At 40.6% G+C, this 19,492-nt stretch overlaps 3 protein-coding genes across 4 annotated transcripts in view; 1 reads left to right on the forward strand and 2 right to left on the reverse strand.

Moving 5' to 3' along the window:
* LOC129749487 (heparan sulfate glucosamine 3-O-sulfotransferase 6) overlaps window positions 1-4,402 on the reverse strand; it is a 146,780-nt gene extending 142,378 nt beyond the window's left edge. The window contains exon 1 of the mRNA XM_055744462.1: window positions 2,508-4,402. The gene's annotated coding sequence lies outside the window, so the exon portion shown is untranslated. The remainder of the gene's footprint in view (window positions 1-2,507) is intronic.
* On the reverse strand, window positions 3,562-5,414 carry LOC129737553 (uncharacterized). The gene is made up of 2 exons (XM_055728716.1): window positions 5,171-5,414; window positions 3,562-5,126 (listed from the first exon to the last, which is right to left on the reverse strand). Exons 1-2 carry the CDS (start codon window positions 5,412-5,414, stop codon window positions 3,562-3,564), a joined length of 1,809 nt encoding a protein of 602 aa, XP_055584691.1.
* LOC129749445 (uncharacterized) lies at window positions 5,294-11,877 on the forward strand. Of its 2 annotated transcripts, XR_008738051.1 has the most exons (3): window positions 5,294-7,939; window positions 8,012-11,091; window positions 11,154-11,877. XR_008738051.1 is itself a non-coding variant. In XM_055744424.1 (2 exons), the coding sequence occupies exons 1-2, from the start codon at window positions 5,570-5,572 to the stop codon at window positions 10,835-10,837; spliced, it is 5,196 nt and encodes a 1,731-aa protein (XP_055600399.1). In that variant the 5' UTR covers window positions 5,294-5,569; the 3' UTR covers window positions 10,838-11,877. The 2 variants fall into 2 exon arrangements, 1 of the variants encoding a protein (XP_055600399.1); XM_055744424.1 differs by having other exon boundaries at window positions 8,012-11,877.
* Window positions 11,878-19,492: the final 7,615 nt, after the last annotated feature.

Consider the following 19,492-nt stretch of genomic DNA (forward strand, 5'->3'; position numbering starts at 1 on the left):
CGGATCTGGTGCTGAACGGATACATGTATCCCGCACAGATAGTGTGATTTTTTTTGCTTCAATCCCTTTCAAAACTACATATCAGTCCTTAATTAAAAAAAAAAAACACGGTACGTTGAAGAACATACATCAGGTCATTAATTGGTATTTGTGTTTATTTTTATTTTTGTTTGCCAGTAATCATCGTTGCTTCCATTGCTCTGCTGTTGTCATTGCTTTTGCACTAAGTCATTTTGTATCATTGGGCAGTTATCATTAATTGTCATTATCGATCATATTTCTACGGTGTACTGTATCTTTTTTAATTTTTACCGATCAATTAGATTCATAACATTTTTGTCAGTTTAATACTTGTTTGATTTTTTAGAGCTTAGTGATAAAACGTTCAAATAAGTTTTCCGCTGCACTTGAAGTTTTGCATTGGTTTTGTTCTTGAATATGGATCTTGAGGAGGAACAGTTGATATGCGTGGAATGCAAAGGTGTTGAGACGAATCCCAAAGCTTTTTTAACATGTTCATACTGTTTTACTAATGTTCACCCTCGTTGTAAAAATTTGTTAGGAAGTACCGCCCGAAGAATGAAATCTCAACCATTCTTCTGCAACCCTAACTGCGCGGGTATCTACTCAAAAATAGTGGGGATGCAAAATAATCAATCCAATATGATGAATGCTATAACAGAGGATCTAAAATTGGCTGTTCAGGGCGCTGTTGTGAACGAAATGCAGGTGATGAAAGCGGAGTTTAAGGCAGTGACTGCAGCTATTGAGGCATCTCAAGATTTTCTGTCTTCGAAGTTTGACGACATTCAATCAGACTTCAAAGATCTGAAAATCGAAAATGAGAATCTCAAAGTTGAAGTTTCTGACCTTAAACTTTCGCAATCATCACTTGCAAATAAAGTAGACAAACTCGAAGGTAACTTAGATAAAATTAACCGAGAAGCAATCTCAAAAAATGCCATGATTTTTGGACTTCCAATGTTAGGTAGTGAAAATACGATGGACCTTGTATGTAAAACGTGTCAGCGAATAGGTTACAACTTGCAACCTGATCAACTGGATTCTGCGGGTAGATTGCTTTCATCTGGAACAAGAGCTGACGTTTTTGCGCCAATAAAACTAACCTTTAAAGATATCTCGGTTAAGGAGGAAATATTTAAAAAAAAAACGCACGCATGGTAAATTGAGTTCTACTGCAGTTGACCCGGCTCTGGTTATCAATGGAAAGTGTGGGAACGTAGTTTTGAGGGATGAATTGACTCCCCTCTCACTTGAGCTACTGAATGAATTACGCGAATCTCAAAACTTACTAGGAGTAAAATATATCTGGCCGGGAAGAGGAGGTGCAATTTTGATTAAAAAAGAAGAAAATTCAAACCCTGATATTGTTAAAAATAGAAACGACTTAAGTCGCGTAATGAGCAAGTATTTATTATTGGCCGACAAAAATGTACCTTCAAATTGCACTGAAACACCATCGCCTAAGCGTAAGAAGGCTTAAAGTTTTTAATTTTATAAAGTTTTTAATTTATTATTTTAGTTTGTGATGTCTTGATTTTAACTTAATATAATGGATAGTTTAATCAATAAGTTTTATTATAATATTTTAGAATTTAATACTTCAATAACATATGATAATTTTAAAACGTTTAGAATTTTTCAATGGAATATACGAAGCATGAACGATCTTGAAAAATTTGATAATTTATTAGAAACCATTGAACAGTCCAAAGTTGTGTTTGATGTAATTGTCATTTGTGAAACATGGCTTGTGGATGATATCTGTTCCTTATATAAAATTCCTGAATACACATCAATATTCTCGTGCCGCAATCAACCAAATGGTGGGTTGGCCATGTATGTAAAAAATAATCTGAAATTTAAAACCATTGATAATTTTCATATCGATGGATACCATAAAATCTCTGTAGAATTGTCCATCAATGGACAAATCATTGACGTTCACGGCATCTACAGACCCCCTTCTTTTCCATTCAATACTTTCTGTGATAAACTAGAGTCTCTGTTTGCCACTGTTCCGGAAAAACATTCTTGTCTTATAGTAGGAGACTTGAACGTTCCCATTAATGCAATAAATAACAATTCTGTGATAAAATATAAAACCCTTCTTGAATCTTTTGGCTTTCTTTGCACAAACACTTTACCTACAAGGCCCAGTAGTGGCAATATTTTAGATCATACATTATGCAAGCATATCGATGCATCAAAATTGAAAAACGATACTATTTTTACTAATATTAGTGATCATCTCCAAGTTGTTACCACCTTCAATCTTAACTCAAACAAACAACACCTCAAATTAAGCAAAACTATTATACGACATTCTGAATTAAATAAAAGATTTGGGAGTTTTTTTAGGGGAATTAATGAAGTTGATGATGCTGGTCTATGCATACAAAATATTATTTCAACCTACAACTCATTGCTTACTGCTTGTTCGAAGAAAGTAACAAAATCAGTAAAAGTGAAGGGCGTGGAAGTACCTTTCGAATCAGCGGAACGTGTCAGCAGAACGGATCTCCAGGCAGCGATCAGGTAAGTATCAATTTCCTTAGACAGGTAAGTATGGTTCTTGATTCTTCTTTTTCAGGTTCAGTTCAGGTTGGGCGATTTCTTCCTTTCAGGTAAGTACACTTTTTATTGGTTGGTTATACACTTAATCCACGACAGTTTATTCAATTTAACTTAATTTTATTTACATTTACTTAACTATTTAAACTATAATTCACTAAATTCATTTCACAGGAACAAAAATTGGTTTCAACTACAATTTCACTTTGTAAATAAACAGTCTCGCCGGCTCGATGATGACGTCTCCAGTGTGATGGCCAAAAGAGAAACACCTGACTTTCCGAACGGCCTTTTATAAGTTAGGGATGCCGGAAACTCCTCTTTTTGTTTGGTTTCTCCTTTTGTTTCTTAGCTCCCGAACAACTGCCAGCATTCACCGAGTACAGCCCACTGCTAAACATCTGCCTTCATAACTGCACGGAAAAAATCCTTCAGGTGTTGAGGCTAACTTTTACTCATTTTCGTGCATGCACGAACATCCTGGCCCCTTCAGAAACAACGTTTCTGACGATGACTGCGAAGTAAGTTTTTCCATGGAGTGAGTGAACTTTGTTAAGCGTGGTGATGATGATGATTGATGATTCCAATGTTTGTTTACATTGATCCGTCTCGTCTCGGTCGGTTGTGAAGTGATTCGGTCGCGTTTACCTCTGAAAATTTTAGACCCAGTAGCGCTTTCGACAAAAAGTTATTTGTTTGGACAGTTGCTCACCTGATTCCAAAGAGAATAGTGCCTTAAAAGATTACAAGCTGGAACCGGAAGGTCTTCTCGAACGGTGGTGTTGTGCGGTTGATATTGTGCGGATTGTGTTGTGGTTTCTTCGGAAAGTGAAAGGTGCTGCAATTGTACGACCCAGTAGCGAAATTTGAGGGGAATACGAAGATTGGACAGGAACTCACCTGATCCAAGAAAAAAAGTGCCTTGGATAAATATTATTTCTCGAATGGATCCGAAACGAGCTCGCTTCAAGAGGAAATCTTGTCTGATGTTGGTTGTTCATCGCCGGTTGTTTTACTTGATTCCTCCGACGATGATGCAATCGGCAGCAGGCAGATTTTTGACACCGGTCTTGTACAGGAGCCCTTCGGTGTTCGCAAAGTCACTACTCGAACAATTCCGTCTCCGCCAGGATGTGTCTGAATCACTCTTGCTGTCGGCCAACGCATTGGTGGGATGTTTTCCTCCTTCAAGAGAACCAGCTGGTTTTCTTTGATAATTACAGGTGAGTGCACCCATTTGCTTCGTGATTGTAATTTCGTTAAGTATTCCAGGTGCCATCGTCGCCACAGATCCTGGAATAATTTTTGGACTTGTTGCCACTTCCTCAGATGATTGAATGGTATTTCGCTCAGATCTTCGTCGGGAACAGCCTTCAATGAAGTCCCAACGAGGAAATGTCCGGGCGTGAGTGGCTCAAAATCAGTCGGATCATCGCTTACGGGAACAAGAGGCCGGGAGTTAAGGCAGCATTCGATTTGGTTCAAGAGTGTCTGCATGTCGTCGAAGTAGAATGAATGGTTGCGAACGATGCGGACAAAGTGTTTCTGGGCGGAATTGATGGCCGATTCCCACAGCCCCCCAAAGTGGGATGCTCTGGGCGGATTGAAGTGCCATCTAATGTGGCAATCTGCACACTCCTGTTCAACCTTCTGCGCATGTTCAGTCTGGCGGATGAGTCGATTGAGCTCGTTTTTAGCCCCGAGAAAGTTCCGTCCGTTATCGGAGTAGATGTCCGACGGTGGGCCTCGGCGAGATACAAAGCGTCGCAATGCTTGTATAAACTTGGCTGTTGTCAAATCGAATACTAATTCGATGTGTACAGCCTTGGTGCAGAAGCAAATAAAAACTGCAACAAATGCCTTTGTGGGTGCTGCTCGACGATGCGGATGTTTCTGCATAATTGGGCCCCAATAGTCAACCCCCGTCACCGTGAAGGGACGAGTGGCTGTGATTCGTTCCTTGGGCAGCTCAGCCATAAATTGCTCAACCAATTTTGGCCGAGCTCGGAAGCAAATGGTGCAGCGATGTACGACTACTTTGGCCAGATTTCTGGCCCCTATTATCCAATAGCGAAGGCGAAGTAGTCCGATGAGTAATTGTGGTGACGCATGAAGATTTCTTTGATGATAGCATTGGACAAGTAAAGCAGAAAAACGATGGTGATACGGGAGGAGGATTTGGTGTCTACTGTCGTATGTCAAGGATGCTCGATCAAGTCTGCCACCCACACGCATGACTCCGTCTTGATCTAGGAAAGGAGTAAACCACCGGAGTCGGGATTTAACGGGAATGGGCTTTGAGTCACGAAGAGCACTTGCTTCGTTGGGGAATTCCTGATGTTGAACAAGACGAATGAGTGCTGACTCTGCATTTTGAATTTCCGACGTTGAAAGAGTGCCAAACAACTTCTGCTGCTTCGTCCTTTTAGTCCGACAGTTTGAAATATACCGGAAACAGAATGCCGTTACCCGTAGCATGTGTTGGAACGATGAGAATCGTTCGACGAACAAATCAATGAATGAAGGATCAGCTGTTGATGTCAAAAGTTGAATCGGGGTTGATCGAGATTCCAACTGCGTTTCGAAAGATTGATTGTGCTGTTTGACAGGCCAGGAGGATTGTTCGGTTTGCAGCCACTGTGGACCTTTCCACCAAAGGTCACACGCGAGAATAGTTTCAGCGTCGATGCCTCTTGAGATCCGTTCTGCTGACACGTTCCGCTGATTCGAAAGGTACTTCCATATGGTCCTTCGAACCGGATGCCCGTCGAACTCCGAGCGTCCGGAACTTTACAATAACGGAAGACAATCCCTTTCATCACGACGTTGCCCTATTTGGAGTCCTGTTCCTGTAATTAAAGAAATACAAGGCAATCGAATTGCCTCTAGGAGGTAATTATAATTCCTTTAATCTGTAAAGTGTGTCGTTTGTGCTCCGCTGGTTATTTGTTTTCCAGACCAACCAGCCTGTGATATGGCCACCGAGCGACGTATAAAGTCTCTAAAACTGCGCATCCGCAGCTTAGAGACTTCCTTCAATCTCATCAGAGTTTTTGTCAACAACTATGATGACGAAACTCACGCCGTCGAAGTCCCAGTACGTCTAGAAAATCTCATCGCGCTCTGGACGGACTACTCTAAAACCCAGGCCGAACTCGAGGCCTCCGATGTCGACGATTTAGAAAGTATCGAGCAGCAGTTTAAACAACGCTCACAATTTGAAACTGAGTACTATCGTGTGAAGGGATTTTTGTTGGCAGTTAATAAAAATGCTTCGACACCGTGCCCTCAGCCTGCTCCATCAAATTCGCATTTCCCTGCTTCCTCTCATATTCGGCTGCCAGACGTGAAGCTTCCTGTATTCAACGGCTCCCTAGACCAGTGGCTAAACTTTCACGACCTGTTTCTCTCTCTGGTGCACTCTTCTGGGGACTTGTCGAACATACAAAAATTCTACTATTTACGATCTTCGTTGAGTGGAGATGCTCTCAAACTCATACAAACTATTGCGATCAGTGCAAATAACTACCCCGTAGCCTGGAACCTTCTCGTTGAGCATTTCCAAAATCCATCACGCCTGAAACAAACCTACGTCGACTCTTTATTTGAATTTTGTCAACTCAAAAAGGAATCAGCTTCTGAACTTCACTCTCTGGTCGAAAGGTTTGAAGCAAACGTCCGGATTCTTAAGCAGCTGGGAGAGAAAACCGAATATTGGGACGTCTTGCTTATCCGAATGCTGAGCATTCGCCTTGACCCAACTACCCGTAGAGATTGGGAGGAGTTTTCATCGTCAAAGGAAGGCGCAACATTCCAGGATCTTGTAAGTTTCCTTCAACGACGAGTCACGGTTCTACAAAGTGTATGCAACAATATACCGGAAGTTTCGTCAGTCAGAAAACCAGTACCACGTCCTACACTCGTCAGCCATGGAGCTACTCAGTCCAACTTTCGCCAATGTTTCGCCTGTTCCGACCACCATCCGATGTACCAATGTCCGGTTTTTTCCAAAATGACCTTTGAGGACAAGGAGAAATTAGTTCGTCGCCAACAACTTTGCCGGAATTGTCTGCGGAAGGGTCATATAGTTCGGAATTGCTCATCGAAGAACACCTGCCGGAAATGCCGAGGGAGACACCACAGTCAGCTTTGCAGTGAAGCACCAGCTGCTGCTGAGCGCATCAAGCCACGAACTGAATCCAACGCAACGACGGATCCCATCCCAACCAGCGAAGCCTCTTCTTCGCTATCAGCCGCAGTTCACGCCCCAGTTACTGGTCGAAAGTTGAACAAGGTGATTCTCGCAACTGCAGTGATTAATTTAGTCGACGATCATGGTAATAACCACTTGGCAAGGGCACTTCTGGACTCAGGAAGCGAGTGCAGCTTTATCACCGAGTCATTCTCACAGCGACTTCAGATTCAACGCAAAAAGGTCCATCTCTCAATCTCCGGCATTGGCCAATCATCAACGCAAGCTCGCCTGAAACTTCGAACTACAGTACGATCTCGAATTTCCGGATATTCAACTGTCGTAGACTTGCTCGTGCTGCCTAAGCTTACGCTGAATCTTCCCTCAACAACGATGGACATCTCAAAATGGAACTTTCCTGAAGAAATCAAGCTTGCGGACCCAGCCTTCTACCAAACTCAAGCCATCGACGTGGTCCTGGGCGCTGAAGTGTTTTTCGATATTTTCAAATCATCAGGTAGAATCTCGCTAGGCGAAGGTTTCCCGATGTTGGTGGATTCGGTCTTCGGCTGGGTTGTTTCCGGGAAGGTAATGAGGTCGACTCATATCAACGCCATTTCCTGCAATGTCGCTACTGTTGCGGAGATTCATCGGTTGATGCAACGCTTTTGGAGCATTGAGGAGGAAAACGGGGCTGCGTGTCTGTCGGCAGAAGAAGCAGAATGCGAGAATCACTTCCGTCGAACGGTACAGCGTTCTCCAGATGGCCGGTACATAGTTCGATTACCATTGAAGGAAGCAGCAGTCAACATTGGCGACAACCGCAGCACGGCATTACGGCGATTTTACATGATTGAATCTCGTCTTCAACGCAACCAGGAGCTTCGCATTCAATATCGGGACTTTATGGCCGAATATGAAACCTTGGGTCATATGCAGCAAGTGCTAGGCGAATCGGAATCCAACTCTTTCCGGTACTACCTACCTCATCACCCGGTGATCCGAGAAACCAGCTCCACTACCAAGGTCCGCGTCGTTTTCGACGCGTCGTGCAAATCAGCAGCGGGAAAATCTCTTAATGACGTGCTCATGGTCGGCGCAGTAATCCAGGATGACTTAAGAGCTATCATTCTCAGATCCAGGCTTCATCAGGTGATGCTCATCGCAGACATTAAACAAATGTATCGGCAGATTTTGGTTGATGACAGAGACACTCCACTCCAGCGAATTTTTTGGCGGAATTCTCCAGAACATCCTATGCAAACATTCGAGCTCAAAACGGTAACCTACGGCACGGCCAGCGCACCATTTCTGGCCACCAGGGTCCTCCAGCAGCTAGCAGACGACGAAGAATCGAACTTTCCCGAAGCAGCTAAGATCCTCAAGAGAGATGTTTATGTCGACGACCTATTCACCGGTGGAAGCTCTCCAACGACAGTAGCGGAACTGCGAACTCAGCTTGACAAGTTGTGCAGAACAGGTGGATTTGAATTCCGGAAGTTTGCCTCCAATGTTGAATCCGTTCTTGACGGCGTTTCTCCTGAAAGGCGTGCTATCCAATCCTCGGTCGAACTTGCAGCAGACCAGTGCATCAAAACCCTGGGCCTACACTGGGAACCAGCAGCCGACAACTTGCGGTTCCACATTCAACTACCAAAGCAACCTCCAGACACCCTCATGACCAAACGAATTGCTCTTTCGCAAATTGCCCAGCTTTTTGATCCCTTAGGATTGGTTGGACCAGTCATCGTAACCGCCAAGATATTCATGCAGACACTGTGGGGCCTTACATCTGACGAAGACAAACCTTGGGGCTGGGATCAACCGCTGCCTGATTCTCTCTCCAATTATTGGATCAAGTATTACTCTCAGTTGCCCCTGCTTGAGCAACTGAGAATCCCTCGATGTGTTGTGTTGGCTGAGCCAAGTGCCATTGAATTGCACCTTTTTTCGGACGCATCGGAACAAGCTTATGGCGCCTGTGCGTATCTGCGATCGACCGACGCGTCTGGTAATATTTTGGTATCCTTATTGACGGCAAAATCGAAGGTTTCACCCTTGAAAAAGCGCAGCATTCCTCGGCTCGAACTCTGTGGAGCACTAGAAGCGGCTCAACTTTACCAAAAGATCAGCTCCGCCTTTGAATCGAAATTCACAACATTTTTCTGGGTCGACTCAACTACAGTTCTAGCCTGGCTGAAGGCCAGCCCATCAGTGTGGACTACATTCGTTGCTAACCGAGTGTCCAAAATCCAGCTGGCAACGGTGGGCACTTCTTGGAACCATGTGGCAGGGCAGCAGAACCCAGCAGACCACATCTCAAGAGGCATCGACGCTGAAACTATTCTCGCGTGTGACCTTTGGTGGAAAGGTCCACAGTGGCTGCAAACCGAACAATCCTCCTGGCCTGTCAAACAGCACAATCAATCTTTCGAAACGCAGTTGGAATCTCGATCAACCCCGATTCAACTTTTGACATCAACAGCTGATCCTTCATTCATTGATTTGTTCGTCGAACGATTCTCATCGTTCCAACACATGCTACGGGTAACGGCATTCTGTTTCCGGTATATTTCAAACTGTCGGACTAAAAGGACGAAGCAGCAGAAGTTGTTTGGCACTCTTTCAACGTCGGAAATTCAAAATGCAGAGTCAGCACTCATTCGTCTTGTTCAACATCAGGAATTCCCCAACGAAGCAAGTGCTCTTCGTGACTCAAAGCCCATTCCCGTTAAATCCCGACTCCGGTGGTTTACTCCTTTCCTAGATCAAGACGGAGTCATGCGTGTGGGTGGCAGACTTGATCGAGCATCCTTGACATACGACAGTAGACACCAAATCCTCCTCCCGTATCACCATCGTTTTTCTGCTTTACTTGTCCAATGCTATCATCAAAGAAATCTTCATGCGTCACCACAATTACTCATCGGACTACTTCGCCTTCGCTATTGGATAATAGGGGCCAGAAATCTGGCCAAAGTAGTCGTACATCGCTGCACCATTTGCTTCCGAGCTCGGCCAAAATTGGTTGAGCAATTTATGGCTGAGCTGCCCAAGGAACGAATCACAGCCACTCGTCCCTTCACGGTGACGGGGGTTGACTATTGGGGCCCAATTATGCTGAAACATCCGCATCGTCGAGCAGCACCCACAAAGGCATTTGTTGCAGTTTTTATTTGCTTCTGCACCAAGGCTGTACACATCGAATTAGTATTCGATTTGACAACAGCCAAGTTTATACAAGCATTGCGACGCTTTGTATCTCGCCGAGGCCCACCGTCGGACATCTACTCCGATAACGGACGGAACTTTCTCGGGGCTAAAAACGAGCTCAATCGACTCATCCGCCAGACTGAACATGCGCAGAAGGTTGAACAGGAGTGTGCAGATTGCCACATTAGATGGCACTTCAATCCGCCCAGAGCATCCCACTTTGGGGGGCTGTGGGAATCGGCCATCAATTCCGCCCAGAAACACTTTGTCCGCATCGTTCGCAACCATTCATTCTACTTCGACGACATGCAGACACTCTTGAACCAAATCGAATGCTGCCTTAACTCCCGGCCTCTTGTTCCCGTAAGCGATGATCCGACTGATTTTGAGCCACTCACGCCCGGACATTTCCTCGTTGGGACTTCATTGAAGGCTGTTCCCGACGAAGATCTGAGCGAAATACCATTCAATCATCTGAGGAAGTGGCAACAAGTCCAAAAATTATTCCAGGATCTGTGGCGACGATGGCACCTGGAATACTTAACGAAATTACAATCACGAAGCAAATGGGTGCACTCACCTGTAATTATCAAAGAAAACCAGCTGGTTCTCTTGAAGGAGGAAAACATCCCACCAATGCGTTGGCCGACAGCAAGAGTGATTCAGACACATCCTGGCGGAGACGGAATTGTTCGAGTAGTGACTTTGCGAACACCGAAGGGCTCCTGTACAAGACCGGTGTCAAAAATCTGCCTGCTGCCGATTGCATCATCGTCGGAGGAATCAAGTAAAACAACCGGCGATGAACAACCAACATCAGACAAGATTTCCTCTTGAAGCGAGCTCGTTTCGGATCCATTCGAGAAATAATATTTATCCAAGGCACTTTTTTTCTTGGATCAGGTGAGTTCCTGTCCAATCTTCGTATTCCCCTCAAATTTCGCTACTGGGTCGTACAATTGCAGCACCTTTCACTTTCCGAAGAAACCACAACACAATCCGCACAATATCAACCGCACAACACCACCGTTCGAGAAGACCTTCCGGTTCCAGCTTGTAATCTTTTAAGGCACTATTCTCTTTGGAATCAGGTGAGCAACTGTCCAAACAAATAACTTTTTGTCGAAAGCGCTACTGGGTCTAAAATTTTCAGAGGTAAACGCGACCGAATCACTTCACAACCGACCGAGACGAGACGGATCAATGTAAACAAACATTGGAATCATCAATCATCATCATCACCACGCTTAACAAAGTTCACTCACTCCATGGAAAAACTTACTTCGCAGTCATCGTCAGAAACGTTGTTTCTGAAGGGGCCAGGATGTTCGTGCATGCACGAAAATGAGTAAAAGTTAGCCTCAACACCTGAAGGATTTTTTCCGTGCAGTTATGAAGGCAGATGTTTAGCAGTGGGCTGTACTCGGTGAATGCTGGCAGTTGTTCGGGAGCTAAGAAACAAAAGGAGAAACCAAACAAAAAGAGGAGTTTCCGGCATCCCTAACTTATAAAAGGCCGTTCGGAAAGTCAGGTGTTTCTCTTTTGGCCATCACACTGGAGACGTCATCATCGAGCCGGCGAGACTGTTTATTTACAAAGTGAAATTGTAGTTGAAACCAATTTTTGTTCCTGTGAAATGAATTTAGTGAATTATAGTTTAAATAGTTAAGTAAATGTAAATAAAATTAAGTTAAATTGAATAAACTGTCGTGGATTAAGTGTATAACCAACCAATAAAAAGTGTACTTACCTGAAAGGAAGAAATCGCCCAACCTGAACTGAACCTGAAAAAGAAGAATCAAGAACCATACTTACCTGTCTAAGGAAATTGATACTTACCTGATCGCTGCCTGGAGATCCGTTCTGCTGACACGTTCCGCTGATTCGAAAGGTACTTCCACGCCCTTCACTTTTACTGATTTTGTTACTTTCTTCGAACAAGCAGTAAGCAATGAGTTGTAGGTTGAAATAATATTTTGTATGCATAGACCAGCATCATCAACTTCATTAATTCCCCTAAAAAAACTCCCAAATCTTTTATTTAATTCAGAATGTCGTATAATAGTTTTGCTTAATTTGAGGTGTTGTTTGTTTGAGTTAAGATTGAAGGTGGTAACAACTTGGAGATGATCACTAATATTAGTAAAAATAGTATCGTTTTTCAATTTTGATGCATCGATATGCTTGCATAATGTATGATCTAAAATATTGCCACTACTGGGCCTTGTAGGTAAAGTGTTTGTGCAAAGAAAGCCAAAAGATTCAAGAAGGGTTTTATATTTTATCACAGAATTGTTATTTATTGCATTAATGGGAACGTTCAAGTCTCCTACTATAAGACAAGAATGTTTTTCCGGAACAGTGGCAAACAGAGACTCTAGTTTATCACAGAAAGTATTGAATGGAAAAGAAGGGGGTCTGTAGATGCCGTGAACGTCAATGATTTGTCCATTGATGGACAATTCTACAGAGATTTTATGGTATCCATCGATATGAAAATTATCAATGGTTTTAAATTTCAGATTATTTTTTACATACATGGCCAACCCACCATTTGGTTGATTGCGGCACGAGAATATTGATGTGTATTCAGGAATTTTATATAAGGAACAGATATCATCCACAAGCCATGTTTCACAAATGACAATTACATCAAACACAACTTTGGACTGTTCAATGGTTTCTAATAAATTATCAAATTTTTCAAGATCGTTCATGCTTCGTATATTCCATTGAAAAATTCTAAACGTTTTAAAATTATCATATGTTATTGAAGTATTAAATTCTAAAATATTATAATAAAACTTATTGATTAAACTATCCATTATATTAAGTTAAAATCAAGACATCACAAACTAAAATAATAAATTAAAAACTTTATAAAATTAAAAACTTTAAGCCTTCTTACGCTTAGGCGATGGTGTTTCAGTGCAATTTGAAGGTACATTTTTGTCGGCCAATAATAAATACTTGCTCATTACGCGACTTAAGTCGTTTCTATTTTTAACAATATCAGGGTTTGAATTTTCTTCTTTTTTAATCAAAATTGCACCTCCTCTTCCCGGCCAGATATATTTTACTCCTAGTAAGTTTTGAGATTCGCGTAATTCATTCAGTAGCTCAAGTGAGAGGGGAGTCAATTCATCCCTCAAAACTACGTTCCCACACTTTCCATTGATAACCAGAGCCGGGTCAACTGCAGTAGAACTCAATTTACCATGCGTGCGTTTTTTTTTTAAATATTTCCTCCTTAACCGAGATATCTTTAAAGGTTAGTTTTATTGGCGCAAAAACGTCAGCTCTTGTGTGATTTTTTTTGCTTCAATCCCTTTCAAAACTACATATCAGTCCTTAATTAAAAAAAAAAACACGGTACGTTGAAGAACATACATCAGGTCATTAATTGGTATTTGTGTTTATTTTTATTTTTGTTTGCCAGTAATCATCGTTGCTTCCATTGCTCTGCTGTTGTCATTGCTTTTGCACTAAGTCATTTTGTATCATTGGGCAGTTATCATTAATTGTCATTATCGATCATATTTCTACGGTGTACTGTATCTTTTTTAATTTTTACCGATCAATTAGATTCATAACATTTTTGTCAGTTTAATACTTGTTTGATTTTTTAGAGCTTAGTGATAAAACGTTCAAATAAGTTTTCCGCTGCACTTGAAGTTTTGCATTGGTTTTGTTCTTGAATATGGATCTTGAGGAGGAACAGTTGATATGCGTGGAATGCAAAGGTGTTGAGACGAATCCCAAAGCTTTTTTAACATGTTCATACTGTTTTACTAATGTTCACCCTCGTTGTAAAAATTTGTTAGGAAGTACCGCCCGAAGAATGAAATCTCAACCATTCTTCTGCAACCCTAACTGCGCGGGTATCTACTCAAAAATAGTGGGGATGCAAAATAATCAATCCAATATGATGAATGCTATAACAGAGGATCTAAAATTGGCTGTTCAGGGCGCTGTTGTGAACGAAATGCAGGTGATGAAAGCGGAGTTTAAGGCAGTGACTGCAGCTATTGAGGCATCTCAAGATTTTCTGTCTTCGAAGTTTGACGACATTCAATCAGACTTCAAAGATCTGAAAATCGAAAATGAGAATCTCAAAGTTGAAGTTTCTGACCTTAAACTTTCGCAATCATCACTTGCAAATAAAGTAGACAAACTCGAAGGTAACTTAGATAAAATTAACCGAGAAGCAATCTCAAAAAATGCCATGATTTTTGGACTTCCAATGTTAGGTAGTGAAAATACGATGGACCTTGTATGTAAAACGTGTCAGCGAATAGGTTACAACTTGCAACCTGATCAACTGGATTCTGCGGGTAGATTGCTTTCATCTGGAACAAGAGCTGACGTTTTTGCGCCAATAAAACTAACCTTTAAAGATATCTCGGTTAAGGAGGAAATATTTAAAAAAAAAACGCACGCATGGTAAATTGAGTTCTACTGCAGTTGACCCGGCTCTGGTTATCAATGGAAAGTGTGGGAACGTAGTTTTGAGGGATGAATTGACTCCCCTCTCACTTGAGCTACTGAATGAATTACGCGAATCTCAAAACTTACTAGGAGTAAAATATATCTGGCCGGGAAGAGGAGGTGCAATTTTGATTAAAAAAGAAGAAAATTCAAACCCTGATATTGTTAAAAATAGAAACGACTTAAGTCGCGTAATGAGCAAGTATTTATTATTGGCCGACAAAAATGTACCTTCAAATTGCACTGAAACACCATCGCCTAAGCGTAAGAAGGCTTAAAGTTTTTAATTTTATAAAGTTTTTAATTTATTATTTTAGTTTGTGATGTCTTGATTTTAACTTAATATAATGGATAGTTTAATCAATAAGTTTTATTATAATATTTTAGAATTTAATACTTCAATAACATATGATAATTTTAAAACGTTTAGAATTTTTCAATGGAATATACGAAGCATGAACGATCTTGAAAAATTTGATAATTTATTAGAAACCATTGAACAGTCCAAAGTTGTGTTTGATGTAATTGTCATTTGTGAAACATGGCTTGTGGATGATATCTGTTCCTTATATAAAATTCCTGAATACACATCAATATTCTCGTGCCGCAATCAACCAAATGGTGGGTTGGCCATGTATGTAAAAAATAATCTGAAATTTAAAACCATTGATAATTTTCATATCGATGGATACCATAAAATCTCTGTAGAATTGTCCATCAATGGACAAATCATTGACGTTCACGGCATCTACAGACCCCCTTCTTTTCCATTCAATACTTTCTGTGATAAACTAGAGTCTCTGTTTGCCACTGTTCCGGAAAAACATTCTTGTCTTATAGTAGGAGACTTGAACGTTCCCATTAATGCAATAAATAACAATTCTGTGATAAAATATAAAACCCTTCTTGAATCTTTTGGCTTTCTTTGCACAAACACTTTACCTACAAGGCCCAGTAGTGGCAATATTTTAGATCATACATTATGCAAGCATATCGATGCATCAAAATTGAAAAACGATACTATTTTTACTAATATTAGTGATCATCTCCAAGTTGTTACCACCTTCAATCTTAACTCAAACAAACAACACCTCAAATTAAGCAAAACTATTATACGACATTCTGAATTAAATAAAAGATTTGGGAGTTTTTTTAGGGGAATTAATGAAGTTGATGATGCTGGTCTATGCATACAAAATATTATTTCAACCTACAACTCATTGCTTACTGCTTGTTCGAAGAAAGTAACAAAATCAGTAAAAGTGAAGGGCGATTACTGCCCATGGATGACTCTTGATTTGTGGACTTTAATGAGAATAAAAAACAACTACATCAAAAGAGTTAAAAGAAATCTTGAAGATGCTCACTTAAGAGAAATGCTCAGCCATATAACGAAAAAAGTTGAATTTACTAAAAGGAAATGCAAAAAAACTTATTATGGAAATATTTTGAACAATACACCGCATTCTAAAATCTGGAAAAACATCAACTCAATACTTGGTAGGTCACGTGATAATCCTATTATAAACTTAACTGACAACGATAAAGTTGTAGAAAATCAAACCGAAGTATGTGATATATTCAATCGTTATTTCACCAGCATTGGGAAATCGCTTGCAAATAATATTACTGTTGATTCGACTAGCAGTAGTCTATCAAATGTTGACCGTGTTTCAAATTCTCTTTTCCTGCTTCCATCATCAGCTAATGAGGTCATCAATGTCATCAAATCACTTGAAAATAAAAGAAGCGGAGGGCCCGATAAATTTCCTACACTTATAATGAAAAATCATTATTTATCTTTTTCACACATCCTATCGGAATGTTTTAATAAGATTTTAGTATCAGGTGTATACCCTGAATGTTTGAAAACCGCAAAAGTTATACCAATTTTAAAATCCGGTGACCCTCTTGAAGTTAGTAATTACCGTCCAATCTCAACACTCAGTGTCTTCAGTAAGATTCTTGAAAAACTTCTGATAAATAGAATCAATACTTTTCTGGATCGCAATAACGTACTTTACAATCTGCAATATGGTTTCAAATCTGGTTCCAGTACACTGACAGCTATCTGTGAGTTATCGGACTTCGTGATGGAAAAAATAGATTCAAGGAATATTGTAGGTGGTCTTTTCCTTGACTTAAAAAAAAGCCTTCGACACACTCGATCACGAAATTTTATTGAAGAAACTAGAGTGTTATGGAGTAAGAGGTACTGCTAATACATTGATACGAAGCTATTTAACAAATAGAAAACAATTTGTTTGTTTAGGAGATGCAACGAGCTCTCTCGAAAAATTGGAAGTCGGTGTTCCGCAGGGCAGCAATATAGGGCCTCTCCTAGCCTTCTTACTGTATATAAATGATGTTAGTCGGCTTCCCCTGGACGGCATACCACGCCTTTTTGCCGATGACACTGCCCTTTTTTATCCCGGCGTATGTCCAAACAACGTGGTTATGCATATGGAAGAAGATTTGAAAGTTTTGCATAAATACTTTTCCTCAAATCTTTTGACACTTAACCTTACTAAAACAAAGTACATGTTTTTCCGCTCTTTTCGTAAAAAAATCGAGCAACATGATGATCCAAAACTCTCGGGTATAGCAATCGAAAGAGTAACGAACTTTAAATATTTGGGAATAATTCTTGATGAAACCTTATCATGGAGCAATCACATACATCATTTGCAAAAAAGGATATCATCTTATAGCGGAATTCTATGGAGGGTCAAAGCATTTGTTCCACGTCATGTCTTGCTCAAGTTTTATTTTGCCTTCATACACTCTCATCTTTATTACCTAATATCTATATGGGGAAGGGCATCATTGTCCCTTTTATCACGATTACAAACCCTACAGAACCGTTGTTTAAAAACTATTTTCAATCTCCCTTTGCTCTATTCAACCAATTTAATTTATTCCAACAGTACACACAATATTTTACCACTCACTAAACTTTGTGACCTTCAAACTATTATCTATGTATTTGATAACTTGCATTCATTAAATAGAAATCAAAGTTTAAGGTTCACCCCAGGAATACGTATTCATAATACCCGACATTCTAATCATTTGATACGCAGCACGTCCTCCACTTCTCGTGGACAGCGACGAATTTCATTCATTGGACCAACAAAATTTAGTAGTCTTCCCTCTGATATAAAAAACATAACATACAGGAACCATTTCAAGAACAAACTAATGCAATATTTCAAAGAAAATTTAATTTGATGTTCAGCCAACCACTTTTTTAGAGTCAATTAGATACCTTTTTGAAATTTTCTTAGCTGGATAAATAATTCATTTAATTTAATTTAATAGTTTTAATTAATCTAATCTTAAGCTCAATTTTTAATTTGTTTTTTTGTTAGCTTGTATCTTTAATAATAGAAACGCATGTATCTCTTCAAAGGAAAATATCTTTCCACTGAGATTCATGTTGTAGTTTAGTTGTTGTATCGTTACATTCCCTCGTTTAAATAATTTTTTTAGGTTCTCAGCATGATTAAATCTTCATCGCGAGTTGTTTTATTTCCCTTTTGCTGCCAGACGTGCTGAGAACAGTTAGCGTCCATTACCAGGGGGCTCTAATGAGCTTTTTGGTGTGGGGGAGTGTGGTGGGCCGCTAAGAAAAAAAGAAAAAAAAAGCACAACTGATATTATTCTTGTTGGATCTTTTCCTCATTCGAATTACTTGGATCGGGGAAAACCTAACAAATAATTTAATTCGATTAAGATCTCATCCTATTTTGATCGCCGGTGAGACCACGAGGAACAATTTTAAAGGGACGATCACTTGTAGTGGCGTATGTAGGCTTATTTAAAAAAAAACAGTTGTGTCTACTGATTACTTCAGCCATCCTGGCGACCGTGACACGCGACTCGTGCGTGTAGAATAACGTTGACCGGGGCACGCGACTCGATCGTGAGTGACGAGTGAAAAAAAATTTTTTTTTTGTTTTCTTTGCAAAAAGGGTTGGTTTACCAGTGATAACCACATAACGAACAATAATTTCGCGGCAGAAGAACTGCAAATTATCGGGATAGTGCTTGTGGTTATCACCGCATTGGTGGTATTCTATTTTATTTTCCGGGCTATCTATAACAGCCACATGAAAGCTCATGTGAGAAATGTGGCCGCACGGGAAATCGTGCTGAGCAACGTACGCTCTGTACAGTGACCAATCAGTGATGTATAAACTAGCATGCGGAGTACGCGGCTGTTGGCCGGTAATAGTGACAACAACTGCAAAAACAGTAAAAACGTATCAAACACCCATGAATAAAGCGCCGGAAAAAACACTAATTCAACAACTGGACATTGAAATGTTAATAATGTTTGCGCTAAATACTAAATTTATTTTACTGGTAGTGATGACATATCGTGTGAGGTGCCTTACCAGAACAGTAAAGCAGTTGGAAGCAGAGAGATACGGGCCTTAATAAGTTCCACGAAGAACGAGGAAGACTACATCTAAGCATATCATGGGTACAACGGAATCCTAAAAGCCATCACCTCATCCCGCCCAGCATGAAAGAGCCGAGAACATCAGCAAGGGACATCTGAAACGGGGAAACGGGGACGAACAGTGACAGGCACCCCATTAGAACTAGGGGAAAGGTTAAGATTTTGGAGCTTTTGTGAACGTTTAAAAATGATTATTTAGTGGAATAATAGAGTGTTTTTGTATGCCCCCATCATGTTTGTAAAATGCCTCCATCCTAAAATAACAGGTTAAATAGAATAAATAAATGATTTTTATCACTGAACCTTCAAATGCAGGGTCTGAGCGATACCCTAAGAATGAATTGAAAAATTACTCCATTGTATATAAAACAGAAGCCTGCACACGTGTATATAGTTTTTGTACACATATTCGACATGATATTTGATTAAATCAGTGTTCTGCTTAACAGGCGCATATAGGCCGCTCCTCGCCTACTCGAAGCCAACGCCAGATGATGCAGCCGCAGAGGAGAACCAACTTCAAATGTAAGTCAAGT

Source organism: Uranotaenia lowii, chromosome 1 (genome assembly GCF_029784155.1).
Source record: "Uranotaenia lowii strain MFRU-FL chromosome 1, ASM2978415v1, whole genome shotgun sequence".
Classification (NCBI taxonomy): Eukaryota; Metazoa; Arthropoda; class Insecta; order Diptera; family Culicidae; genus Uranotaenia; species Uranotaenia lowii.

Excerpts from the sequence above, each read along its gene's own strand:
- LOC129749445 (XM_055744424.1), top strand. The coding sequence starts at position 5,570 with ATGGCCACCGAGCGACGTATAAAGTCTCTAAAACTGCGCATCCGCAGC. Across the intron at positions 7,940-8,011 it reads TCAGATCCAGGCTTCATCAG|CGAATTTTTTGGCGGAATTC; the intron begins GTGATGCTCATC and ends ACTCCACTCCAG.
- LOC129737553 (XM_055728716.1), bottom strand. The coding sequence starts at position 5,414 with ATGAAAGGGATTGTCTTCCGTTATTGTAAAGTTCCGGACGCTCGGAGT. Across the intron at positions 5,127-5,170 it reads AATCAATCTTTCGAAACGCA|CTGATCCTTCATTCATTGAT; the intron begins GTTGGAATCTCG and ends TGACATCAACAG.